At 47.6% G+C, this 13,771-nt stretch overlaps 1 protein-coding gene across 4 annotated transcripts in view; it reads left to right on the top strand.

Moving 5' to 3' along the window:
- Window positions 1–11,352, top strand: part of LOC135908303 (zinc finger protein 319-like) — a 62,478-nt gene extending 51,126 nt beyond the window's left edge. The window contains exon 5 of one of the 4 annotated variants that reach the window (XM_070541269.1): window positions 9,815–11,352. In XM_070541269.1, the coding sequence (XP_070397370.1) occupies window positions 9,815–9,836 (22 nt within the window). In that variant the 3' untranslated portion in view covers window positions 9,837–11,352. The remainder of the gene's footprint in view (window positions 1–9,814) is intronic. The other 3 variants (XM_070541267.1, XM_065440058.2, XM_065440056.2) reach the window with 3 other exon arrangements.
- The last annotated feature ends 2,419 nt before the right edge of the window (window positions 11,353–13,771 follow it).

Here is a 13,771-nt window from a genome sequence, read left to right as displayed (position 1 = left end):
ACACCCGCAAATTGTCTATATCCTCGCCTTCCTCGACTACACTCGGGGGGGGGGGGGGGTGACAGAAGAGCTATCGGCCCCGGGTGCCAGACGACCTAGCTACGCCACTGACGACGTGCATATTCAGTCTCAAGATGGTCCAGTCCCAGCGAATGCGTTGCCGCCAAAGGTGAACTCCGCTTAGCACGAACGTGAGGAATTGTCAGCGAAAAATCGAGGCTCACGAATGACCAAGGTGGTTTCATCCTCTTAGTTCGACCGTGGAGTCTAGCGATCCCTCTTGCGACGCACATTTCACAGTTGAGCACTGGACGTTGGTAGCCCTCGATGACGCCTTCAACGTCAGCGAGTCTTTCGGTGCCGACGGAAATAATGATGCCGGAGCGCGGCGGGATGCCCACTTGACCTTCGAGCACACTCAAGGTGTGGTGACTACGAGAGCTCTCCCGGCAATATCGCTTGATCTTCCGACAGCATTATTGATTTCGTCTTCAGGTCGATGATTGCGCCGTGTTGGTTTAGGAAGCCCATGGCAAAAATGATGTCTCGTGAACACTCTTGGAGGATAACGAAGGTGGCAGGGTATAAGTCCGGTCATGAATGGTAATTCTTGCCGTGCAGATTCCAGTTGGCGTAATGAGGTGCCCTCCAGAAGTACAAATTTGAGGGCCTTCCCATGCAGTCTTTCTTCAACTGGGCAGCTCCTGTGTCCACTAAGGCGGTGGTTGCATGGCCGTCGAGAAGCACTACCAGGTCGGTGGTTCTTTGTCTTGCATTATAGTTAGGTTTTGGCATCGCACCACGGCTGCGTCGCGTTGACCTGTGGCAGATACGTAGCATTATCAGGTCCTCTTTCGTCGGTGTATTCTTTGCTTCCAGACTTCGTCGGGACGGCAGCGTGTTGTTATGTCGTCGAGCTAGTCTCATCGGCGTCTTCGGCGGCGTAGGAGGATCTCCGTCAGTTCAACGAACTGCAACCGCCCTTCATCGGTTGCTGCTTTTAGTTTTCCGGATATGTGCTTGCAGAGCGGTCCCGGGCTGGGCCAGTGTTTGGACGGCGCTGCGGCGGCAGGTAGCGCGGCCTGGTGATGGCGAACGGGACGGTCGTCGATAACTCCACTGAGTGGCGGCGAGGTAGTCGGCAATGTCACGTGGGCGCTCCCCAAGCCACCCTAGTTCGCTCCCCATGGTGTGGACGCGGCGCGTTGACGGCGAACCCTCGGAGTCCCAAGTCGCGGTATGGGCATCGGTGGTACACATGGCCGGATTCTCCGCAGTGATAGCAGAGTAGCCGGGCGGTGGTCAGGGGTTCCTCAAATGTCTGTGTTCCTCGGGTAGCTGCGCTTGGCGACGGGTGGGTGTGCTGGCCGCGGTGGACGACGGAATTGCGGCGTTACAGGGTCCTGGCGCGACCTTGACGGCGAGCGATGGCGACATAAGTCATCGTTTCCGACTGGGGCTGTGGCGATGACGTTTGCACTTCAGTAACCCCTATTATCGCTGAACCTCCTCTTTGATGATGTCGGCTATTGAGGCCACTTGACGCTGCGACCTAGGGAATAGCTTCTGCAGTTCCTCGCGAACGACCGCTTTGGTGGTTTCTCGCATGTTTTCACGGCCGAGTGATTGAACATCGGTGTAGTTTCGGCGATTATACTGCCTTGTCCGCATATCGAGCGTCTTCTCAATGGCTGTTGCTTCGGAAACAAATTCAGCAACCGTCCTGGGCAGGTTGTGTATTAAACTGTTGAAGAGCTCCTGTTTTACCCAACCCATGAGGAACCGAATTTTCTTCACCTCAGGCATATTCAGGTGGGCGTGGGGGAACACGCGCGTCATCTCAGTGGAGATCGCTATGGTCTCGTTGGGTAATTATACTCGGGCTTCTAGCATAGCTTCGGCCCTTTCCTTGCGCACCATGGTCGTAAAAGTCCGCAAGCCGCTACAGAATAGGTTCTACGTTGTCAGGGTCGACTCTCGTTTCTCGAACCACATTCTGGCGGCGTCTTCTAAGGCGAAGTATACATGCCGCAGCTTGTCTTCGGAGTCTCAGTTGTTGAAAGACGCGCTTCGCTCGTAGCTCGCTATAGCCAGGATTCCGGGTCTTCAGTCGATGAGCCACGGAAAGAAGGTGGGTCCCGAGGATGTTGCAGCAGAATGGGGGATGCTGGGGCAGCCATTGGTGTTGTCTTGGCCACGCTCTTGGTCATCAGCTGCCCCCGTGCTCCGGGGGCAGCTGTTGCAGTTGGCGGCTTGCTCGATATTTCGGGACGATGTTGGTGTTATGATTGCGGTCTGGGCTTGGATCGCGGCTTGTAGGGGGCGTCCGGTACATGAACGAACTAGCACCTCCACCAGATGTCACGTGGTATAGTGACGGTCGAGGACACAGCAACAAAACTGAATGGCGAAACTAACTCTTTATTGGGCGAACCTGTGCCAACAAAAAGTAGGCTACACGCAGAGCTCAACGAAAGCGGCGAACACAGTCGTCGATCGTCGAAAATCTGATCAGTGGGTCAAGCGTGTTGGATTTTATACATCAGTCGTCGAACGTTCCAGTGTAATCGCTGGGACCCGCGTGTCTTCCACAAAGACCTACACTATTCGCATCGCGTATACATGCAATCAGATTACACAAGATTCGGTGACAGACAGCGGATGGAACCATCGATAACATTTCAGAAACTTCCGGTACATGCAGGCGCGTCCTGCGCTGTGCGATAACATTTGTTAGGCGGTGAAACGTGGTCATCCGATAAAGATAAACAAGTACACGTGTCAATGTATGCTGATTGAAAGAATAAAGACACTTCGTTGTTAGCGCTGTGGTCTGTGTCTCTCTCTCCGTCCTGTTGTTTTCGCTGTTTACTGCTCGTAATTTATGTCAGTTTTAACTGTAACGGTCATTGATTTTATCGGAAACAAAAGGCATGAAAATAGAAAAAATACGCTAGCGTATTTTTTTTATCTTCATGCCTTTTGTTTCCGAAAATACAAGGATACAAGGACCCGAGTTTAGGTCCTTCCAGGGGAGCTCCCCTGGAAGGATTGAAACTCGGGTCCTTGTATTCACTTTCCCAATACTTTAACCACTAGAACAGGTAAGCCTTGTTGCATTCACCCCATATTTGGAGCATGTTATGCAGTGTTCTATCATAAGAAGCCAACGAACACTGACACCAAGGACAACTTAGGGGAAATTACTTGTGTGTAATAAATGAAGTAAAGAAACGATAAATTAATGGAAATGAGAGGATGAAAAAACAACTTGCCGCAGGGGGGGGGGGGGAACGATCCCACAACCTTCGCATTTCACCTGCGATGCTCTACCGATTGAGCTACCGCGGCGTCGTTTCCCCATCCACTTTCTTCGATATTTAGGTTTCCTAGTAAAACCCTGGGGACTGTTAGCCAGCGCCACCACTGACAGACCTTGGCGGCGAATGTAGAACATTCTTTCTGCCGCAGGCGTCACGACAACGTGATCTTTTTGGGTGAAGGCAACCGGTCAATAAACCCACACATGCTACCTGAAGGCGTCAATGTTGCCGGATTCGAGACCCTCGTTATGCAATAAACGAAAAGAAAGGGGGTTAACCGAGGGGCTCGATTTTTATTAGTCATATCATAAGAAGCCAATAAACCCTGACACCAAGGACAACATAGGGGAAATTACTTGTGTGTAATAAATGAAGTAAAGAAACGTTAAATTAATGGAAATGAAAGTGGATGAAAAAACAACTTGCCGCAGGTGGGGAACGATCCAACAACCTTCGCATTTCGCGTGCGATGCTCTACCGATTGAGCTACGGCGGTGTCGTTTCCCCATCCACTTTCTTGGGTATTTACGTTTCCTAGTAGAACCCTGGGAGTGTTAGCCAGCGCCACCCCTCACAGACCTTGGCGGCGGATGTACAACATCCTTTCTGTCGCAGGCGTCACGACAACCTGATATTTTTGGGTGAAGGCAACCGGTCAATAAACCCACACATGCTACCTGAAGCCGTCAATGTTGCCGGATTCGAGACCCTCGTTATGTAATGAACGAGGAAAAAGGGGGTTAACCGTGGGGCCCGACATTTATTAGTCATATCCTAAGAAGCCCATAAACCCTGACACCAAGGACAACATAGGGGAAATTGTGTGTAATAAATGAAGTACAGAAACGTTAAATTAATGGAAATGAAAGTGGATGAAAAAACAACTTTTTGCAGCTGTGGAACGATCCCACAACGATCCCCCTGTGTTGTCCTTGGTGTGAGTGTTTGTTGGCTTTTTATGATATGACTAATAAAAATCGGGCCCCTCGGTTAACCCCCTTTCTTCTCGTTTATTACATAACCAGGGTCTGGAATCCGGCAACAATGACGCCTTCAGGTAGCATGTGTGGGTTTATTGACCGGTTGCCTTCACCCAAAAATATCACGTTGTCGTGACGCCTGCGACAGAAAGGATGTTGTACATCCGCCGCCAAGGTCTGTGAGGGGTGGCGCTCGCTAACACCCGGGGGTTCTACTACGAAACAAATACCCAAGAAGGTGGATGGTGAAACGGCGCCGCGGTAGCTCAATCGGTAGAGCATCGCACGCGAAATGCGAAGGTTGCGGGATTGTTCTCCACCTGCGGCAAGTTGTTTTTGCATCCACTTTAATTTCCATTAATTTATCGTTTCTTTATTTCATTTAATAAGCACAAGTAATTTCCCCTATGTTGTCCTTGGTGTCAGCGTTTGTTGGCTTCTTATGATGTGACTATAAAGATCGGGCCCCTCGGTTAACCCCCTTTCTTGTCGTTTAGGCATTGTTCTAGTAACATTGACGCAGGTAGAGTCTAATGTGTCTACTTGGAGCCAATATGACTAGGTACATAAAAGTTGTATTACTCGCATGATAATGCAATCTGGGTGGCTTATTCAGAGAGAGACCGTTTTCGTTTCAAAGTGATTTCTCCTCGAGGCAGATCGCTCCTTTGGTTCTTGTTCTCTCCTTTTTTGTCTTGTCCCGGAAAGGTGTAACCGGCATGGCAGTTATGCTTAACTCATGTGTCTTTTATATTCTTGAATGTGTTGTTTCTCACTCAGCTTTCGGGGGCTTCGGTAAACTGTAATTGCAGTCTTTGTATTTTCTGTTCCTTTCGAGACTAGAGATTCCGTCTAGCAGTGTCTAAATAGAAAGAAAATGCATACTTGTTATAAAGTCAGTTCGCTGAAACTGGAATTCATGGAGTCGAAATCTTTTAGACAGCTGTGTCTACCATTCCTCAGTGTAACCTTGGTGTAAATTGGAAACTTTTCTAAGGGTTGTCCTCTGATATTTACTATACTCAAGCATGCATGTGCTAAGTCGTGAGAGATGTCATCAGTTACGGCCTAGCACGTAAAGACGGTTGATGCAACACAAGCTGAGATGTCGATCTTCTATTGTTGTAATTTATGAGCAACACTGCTGTAGTGAAAATTAAAAATTCGTGGAGGCCTTCTTATAGCGTAACTAATACTTAGCCAGAGGTTTTTGCCCAGCTATGGGCATCAAGGAGCAGAAGGAGGCGAGAATGGGACGAGGAAGGGATTTTAGTCGGAAAAGCGTCTGGTTGCATGGTGTCTACCAACCGGGAAAACCGGGAATTCTCAGGGATTTTGAGTATTCTGGAAAAACTCAGGGAAAACTCAGGGAATTTGTGCCTCTATCAGGGAAAATTAGCTGTAATTTTATTGAAAGGGTTGAAAGTCGCGGTAATGCTGGCTCGAGTAACAGACAGGAATCGTAATCAATTCTCTTTGACGCCATGTCGTCGGCTGGAGGAGTTGCCAGTGTGCAGTCAACGACCGACTTTCTGGATTCCCGATAATTTGGACGGCTTCGCGGCACCACCACGTACTCCACAGAGTCAATGTATCAGGACGTCTGAAATTACGGACGCAAGAACTCTTCGCCGTCGGATTTTCCGAACGTTTTGCCGTGACAGCAGGTCCGAAACGGCACTAATCAAAGCCACCACCGCTGCCATTTTTATTACCCCGCCGCCTCAAAACGGCGCTCACGCACGTACATGCGCTGGCAGCCGTACCCACCACGGCGGCAACGCTAGGCCTAGCTGCTTAAACGTTAGCTTTGGAGCTTCTTGTCGTTGGGTGCCGTGTTTTTTATTGAAATAATTCTCTGCTGTCAGAATGGCACGAACTCCGCCCTTGTAGTCCTCGCGATTGGCTTAGAAGCTTGGAAAGCGTGGTGCGTTGCATAATTCCGGTTCCCGAAAGTTAGCTTCGCCGTTTTACAGAAATGTTACTTGGTGAAGCATACGTAAAAGTATTGCAGTGAAACATAACAAGCGTGGGAAGGGGCTATCGCCACGGCACACAGTATGTATTTCTTAATTATACACGCGTGCACCCGGTATTTCCTGTCACAGTACGAGCACCGATATGCCTAATACGTGTACTCACATGCCTTCAGAGCGTTTTCAATGTGCCTGTGGCGGTTTGAGCCCCTAAGGGCAGTAAATCACATGCACTTATTTTTTCCAACTGGCCGATTTTTTTGGAACTTTTCGCGACCCTTAGGGAGTTCGAAAAAATCGGACGTGGACTGTGCAACTGACCAAGAAGATGCTTCAAATTATTCGTGGGGAGAACGAGTGGCGGAAGGAGGACAAGAACAGAAAGGACCTACGCATTGAGGAATGAACGGGAAAGGAAGCGTGCTGCCGCCGTTTTCAAGGAGCTTGAGCTAAGAAAAAAAGTGTTGGCTGATGCCTAGGTGTAGGTGTACCTTATCCAAACCAAAGTAAACTCGTTAAAGCAGTGAAACACAACACTCAGGCGTCGTCTGCAGGCTGAGAGTATGTTAGGACAGTTGAGGTTGACTTACGACCTGTTGAGAGAGAATCTCAGTTGTGACAAAGTTCGGGCGTTATACCACTGAGCTTGCTATCAGTTGACAGAAATAGCTCACATTCGAAAATATTTGCTTCTTTATGCATCTTCTTTTCATTCGTATTTGAGAATGTCTGACCCCATTTGCAAGTTTTTTGAGGACATTTTATTTGCTGTGCATTTTACTAACCGCTCCCTTCTATTCTCTTTTTGAATAACATAAACACTACTCGTTAGCATTCATATTGGATTGAGTCGTCTTTAAAATTTTTTTTTCATATGCTTGCTAGAGAGTGACAGCATCGGGCGGTATGGTTTCAGCCCGTCTTGACATAAAACATAGTTCTGTATCACTCAGGGAATATTGCAAAGGCACTAAGGGAAAACCTGGAAAACTCAGAGAATTTGGGAATGTCAACTTGGTAGACACCCTGGGTTGGCTATCCTGCTCTGGCAGACGGAAATAGGGGAATAGAAAGATGGCATAGAGAGAGGAGAGGGAGAGAGAGAGTGGAAGGAAAGACATGGTTAATTCGCGCACACGAAATCATGATGGAGGTGGTAATTGAGTGTTTGTTTAGCGTGTTTAGCGTAATAGCCGGCTTAGCGGAATTGAAATGCGCATGCACAGAATGCTAACCGACCCATACCGTTTGGTGTACACATGCTATTTCTCAGGGTTAACGTTACCGTATTTGCGTGGTTTACGTAAAACATGGCGGCAGTCCCGGCTGCCCGCTTTGAGCTGAATTTGGCGTTGTTTTGTAGAATTCACTTCGTTCGTAGCAAGTGACTGCGTATATGGCTTTCTCTTAGTTTCAGGCCGTTCTGACGGCAGAGTATTCTGGATAATCTTGCGGGGCTTTCGAGATCACTTCTCATTTTGATCGCGTCCGAGCCTAACGAAAGAAACCTCCTAAAACAGTAATCAACAGGATACAGGAACTCCTCTTATAACTAGCGATGAGATCAGAAGGGCCTTACAAGACATGAAACGAGGAAGAGCGGCAGAAGAAGATGGAATAACAGTCGATTTAATCAAAGATGGAAGAGACGTAATGCTTGAAAAACTGGCGGCTCTTTATACGAAGTGTCTATTGACTGCAAGGGCCCCAGAAAACTGATAAGATGCCAACATTATACTAATCCACAAAAAGAGAGACGTTAAAGAATCGAAAAATTATAGGCCCGTTAGCTTACTCCCAGTAATATATAAAATATTTACCAAAATAACCTCCAATAGAATAAGGGCAACACTGGGCTTTAGTCCACCAAGGGAACAGGCTTGCTTCAGGAAGGGAGAGACTACAATGGGTCACATCCATGTCATCAATCAGGTTATCGAGAAATGCGCAGAGTACAATAAGCCTCTCTATATGGCTTTCATAGATTACAAAAAGGCATTTGATTCAGTAGAGATACCAGTAGTCTTAGAGGCATTACGTAATCAAGGAGTACAGAACGCTTACCTAAATACCTTGGAAAATATCTACAGAGGTTCCACAGCTACGTTAATTCTACACAAGAAAAGCAGGAACATACCTGTAAAGAAAGGGGTCAGACAGGGAGACAATCTCTCCAATGCTTTCACTGCGTGCTTAGAAGTATACAAGCTATTAAACTGGGAAGGCTTAGGAGTAAAGATCGATGGCTAATATCTCAGCAACCTTCGGCTTGCCGATGACATTGTTTTATTCAGAAACAATGCAGACCAATTACAACAAATGATTGAGGACCTTAACAGAGAGAGTGCAAGAGTGGGGTAGAAGATTAATATGCAGAAGACAAAGATAATGATAAATAGGCGGGCGAAGGAACAAGAGTTCAGGATTGCCAGTCGGCCTCTAGTCTGTGAAGGACTACGTTTACCTATAGGTCAATTAATCACAGGGAACCCTGATCATGAGAAGGAAATTCATAGGAGAATAAAAATGGGTTGGATCGCATACGGCAGACATTGCCAGCGCCTGACTGGAAGCTTACCATTATAATTGAAAAGGAAGGTGTACAATCAGTGCATTTTACCAGTGCTGACATATGAGGCAGAGACTTGGAGACTGACAAAGAAGCTTGAGAACACGTTAAGGACCGCGCAAAGAGCGATGGAACGAAGATTGCTTGGCATAACGCCAAGAGACAGAAATAGAGCGGTTTGGATCAGAAAGCAAACGGGTGTAGACGATATTCTAATTGACATCAAGAGGAAAAAATGAAGCTGGGCAGGTCATGCAATGCGCCGGTTAGATAACCGTTGGACCATTAGGGTTACAGAATGGGTACCAAGAGAAGGGAAACGCAATCGAGGACGACAAAAGGTTAGGTGGAGCGATGAAAATAGGAAATTCGCGGGCGCTAGTTTGAATCGGTTGGTGCAGGACAGGGGTAGTTGGAGAACGCAGGATGAGGCCTTCGTCCTGCAGTGGACAAAGAACAGGCTATTGCTGCTGCTGCTGATGAAAGCCTTAGAGATGCCTTCGCCACCTATTGGTGATGTCGGGAAATAGGTGCGACGACGGAATATGGCCTCTAAGATTGGAATATCACAGAGGCTATGGTAGGCAGCTGGTACTGCTTGTACTATTTGCCGCAGATCGCTGGACATGGAAAGTACAAATACAATGTGCCCCTGACTTCCATTGCGCTGCCTCGCACTTTCCAGACGTACACGCAGGTAAAATTATGTGCACTATGTATGCGAACTCCAAAGCGTAATGGAATAGCGTCCTGCACGTAAACTACGCTATACTATGCAAAGTTCTTTAGCGGAAGAGTAGCGCTATTTACCTCAACTCCGCGATTACGCTAACGTTAATCTAGAACTGTCTAATATCGCTAAAAAGTACAGCTGTAGATTCTTTTGTTTCTAAAGACAAAATTGCTTTAAGAAATGAAAATTTCATAGTAAACTCAGTGTGTTATCTTTTCCTTTACAAATTGCAGTTCCATCAGCGACAGCTGGTGACAACACTGACAAAGGAACAAGTTGGAACGAGGCTAGAAAAGTGAACCAAGAGCTGTGCGTGCATGAAAAGGGAAGTGAGAAGCTGTTTCTGTGTCATCTCTGCCCGTACACATCACCTAGGCTTGGCAAGTTACAGTCGCACCTGGTATCGCACAGCACAGAGAAACCGTTCAAGTGCGAAGTCTGTCCAGCGGCGTATAAGAGCTTGAAGTGCTATAAAGCCCACATGTGCAAACACACAGGGGAAAAGCTATTTCAATGCCACCTTTGCCCATATTGGACAGTTTACTGGAAGTGCCTGTTGGAGCACAGAGGAACTCACTCAAACGCCAAGCCCTTTGCCTGCACCGTATGCCCATTCCGAGCTAAAAGCAAGGCAAACCTGCGTAGACATAAGCTCATGCACGGAGGTGATGCACCTTTCAAGTGCAGCGTCTGCTCACTTGGTTTTCGCCGAAAGCATAACTTAAAAAACCACATGCAGCAGCACATGGAGTCGTAGCTGTGCTAGTGTATAGCTGTACTAGCGATTGTGGGTGTTCATCAAAGCAGCCCACCGTCAATTGCCCAAGCAAGAATATGAGCTCGGCAGAAGATAGGGCCGACGCCCATGGCCTGTTAAAAAGTAGGCGGCCCGGTCTCGACCATCTGGGTCGCACCGAGCTCGCTTTTTGCACGTGGACAGCCCACGCCGGCGTGATGACCGCCGGTTAAATCATCGTGACCGCGTTCGGCCAACACACGGGCCGGCGACTTTCCCACTACGGCAATGGCATGGCTTGTCCGCGGCCAGCGTTCCTTTGCCGCCATTTTTTTTTATGCATTCTGCATTATTCTTTTTTGAGTCATGTATACGGGGTGCTTTTTCTTATGTCGATTTTGTGAGGCCTTTTGTCACAGATACCAGCGTGTTCCGCTTCTTAAACATGTATGTGGTGGACAATACATTCTGAATAAGTCGCAAGTGCAGAAGCATCTAACTGAAAAAGATCGCGCTAACTATATATTTAAACAATCGCTTTAAGACAAATGCTGTAATGGCGGAATTAGAGGCAGTGAACGTGCAGGAACTATTCACTCGGAACCAATTGTGTAACTAGCACCAGTTTCAAGATATACGAAGTCACAGTCAGCAAAATGAGTCGGTGTCTTGATTATTTTCCACAAGCATTACATATATTGGCAGTGCAACAAGAAAATAGCTATGACACCAATGCATTTTCTTCACGTATACTTTGACGTATATGTTGAAACTGGTTGGCTCCAACTGAATAGGCCCTGTACGTTAGCGGACTCACTTCCACCATTGCAACATGTGCATTAAAGTTATTAAGAAGATAGTTGGCACGATTTTGTCAGTTAGCAGCTGATTCACTATACTACTCATTCCGAAAGTCCACCTGTTAAATGTAACCCAGATGTTCCAAAAGGACTTCTTCTTGGGCAAGTTGGTGCTTAGGTTTCCTAGGTATACCTTGTGGCGCAAAATACATTTTTTGAAAATGGACAGAAGAAAGGAAGACAGTGAAGCGCCAAACTACCAACTGTTTAATGACAGCCTAAGCAAACGTATAGAAGAAAAGACAACTTCCGCTCATGCGCAGGGAGCCAAGGTGTCACTGAACAACATGGTCGTGATAACATACTTTGGATAAAGCACATTTCTGCGAATATAATGCGATAGATGTATCGCTGACACAATCAGACCCTTTCTTTTTAATATAAAACGTTTCCAACAACTCCCTTGTAGTTTGGTCCCTAATAATATATGGGGTCTTACGTGCCAAAACCACTTTCTGATTATGAGGCACGCCGTAGTGGGGGGCTCCGGAAATTTCGACCACCTGGGGTTCTTTAACGTGCACCTAAATCTAAGTACACGGGTGTTTTCGCATTTCGCCCCCATCGAAATGCGGCCGCCGTGGCCGGGATTCGATCCCGCGACCTCGTGCTCAGCAGCCTAACACCATAGCCACTGAGCAACCACGGCGGGTTAGTTTGGTCCCTACTTCTGCCAAGAATCAATACTTGTTCAAAGCATGGCGTACAACGACAGGCTTTACAGTGCGCAGGAGGATGCGCCTTGTCACGCTTACCGATGCTATTAGCGTGCTCCCTCAGTCTGTCATTAATACAACGTCCCGTTTGCCCGACGTATGACTTGCCGCAATCTAGGGGTATTTCGTAGACTACCCCTTCAACACAGTCCCTGAAATGTTTGGCGTGCTGCTTCTGGCAGCCCCGCGGCCCCTCGCGTGTGATCCGGTGGCACAATTGAGCTAACTTGTTGGGAGCCGAAAAGACAACCGGAATGCCATATCTGGTAGCTACCTTCTTGAGGTTATGGCTCACACGGTGCACATGAGATACTACTTCTGGTTTTACTCGCTCCCTTTCCTTCGAGTGCGTTTTCCCACTCGCAGCGGTAGTTTTTAGCTTCTGTAGGAGGGACTCGACCGCGGCATTTAAGGCAGACTGAGGGTAGCCTGCTTTTAGAAGTCTCTCAAGTTGATGGCAAAAACTCGCCTGCATCACATGCACACATGACTTGCGCATAGCCGATTCCAGGCAAAGTAAGGCGATTCCACGCCGCACAGTCTTAGAGTGCGCTGAGTCTATATGGTAGCAATTCTTTTTTACCTCGAGGGAGGTACGCACAGGATTTGCAGGATTCTACGTTCGGAGCTGGGCCGTCAGATCCGGCTTTTCAACGATCTTCTCAGATGCATGTGCTACACTAACTTCCCTGCGTGGGTTGCTACAAGAAAACTAAGAGACTACCGGAACGTAGTGAGTACTGCCATAGAAACCACATGGAACAGTATGCTATCTTGCCTACTGAGGAGTGTGAACGTGGCAACCACCACAAAGAAGAAGCGGACAGAGAGACTGATGGTTATTGGTGAAACCAATATTCCAAACTATATAGTCAACCTTCTCAACAAGGGACCGAAATACGGATTGAGCCCCAGGTTCCAGCACAAGAGCTTCTGACATGGAATCGGCAAGTCGCAAGAAAAGCGCTTCAGGAACAGCGTGAGCGTTGCCTGCTAGATGTTGTAGACAGCCTACAGAGAGCTGCCCCCAAGGCCGGAACGGGTCGACAGGTGCGAATGTTGCAACGTGTGGTGTCTTTTTTCAAACACAATGAACTCTGTCTAATGCAGTCCGATAAGGTAGGCGCTCTTGTAGCTCTTCCTAGGCAAGCCTTCAACGAAAAAGCTTTAGAGGCAATCAAAAAGAATTTTCAGCCTGTGAAAGTCAGCTTATCAAAAATTAAGAAAACCATTACTTCGTTCTGTGAAAAAATTGGCTGTGAAAGATTAGCTAAACAGATCAGAAAGAGTAAAAAAGATTCTCTTAGAGCTTTCTTCAGTGCCAAGACCCATAAGGTTGGCGTCCCGTTCCGAACGATTATTAGTGAACGGGACACGTGGCAATATCAAGTCAGTAGTCTTTTGCTAAAATCCCTGCAGCTTCTTCAACTCAATGACCCTTTCTTGACTAGAAACTCGGATGAAGTTTTTGAATATTTCCGTGGCAGCTAAAAATGGCTGTGGCTTAGCTAAGGTTAAGCCCAGGATGCGAAGCATACTAGCCTTTATTTTAGTTGTTGAACCACTGTTTAGCCTGGTGAACTGCTGTTGCTTGGCTATATTTGGTTCGGCTAGACGAAGAAACAACTCATGCGTTACTCTGCTTCGCCTTCAAGAGTGGAACGCGACAGCGTTCCCGTCGACCCGCCAAGGGGTGTAAGACAATGGGCTACGGCGCAGCGACTACGCGCCCCGCATTGGACGCGGTGAGCGTCGAGCAACGCAGCGTTCGGCGCGGCTATGAAATGTGCGCCTGAGCAAGCGACGCACGCCTGAGCCTAAACAGCTCGTTCCTAAGGCAACACCGCATTCACTAGAGGCGCTTTTGTACCGCTTTGA

This window comes from Dermacentor albipictus, chromosome 6, assembly GCF_038994185.2.
Source record: "Dermacentor albipictus isolate Rhodes 1998 colony chromosome 6, USDA_Dalb.pri_finalv2, whole genome shotgun sequence".
Taxonomy (NCBI): domain Eukaryota; kingdom Metazoa; phylum Arthropoda; class Arachnida; order Ixodida; family Ixodidae; genus Dermacentor; species Dermacentor albipictus.
Note: the sequence above shows the minus strand (reverse complement) of the source record. Positions and strands in the feature narration are given on the sequence as shown.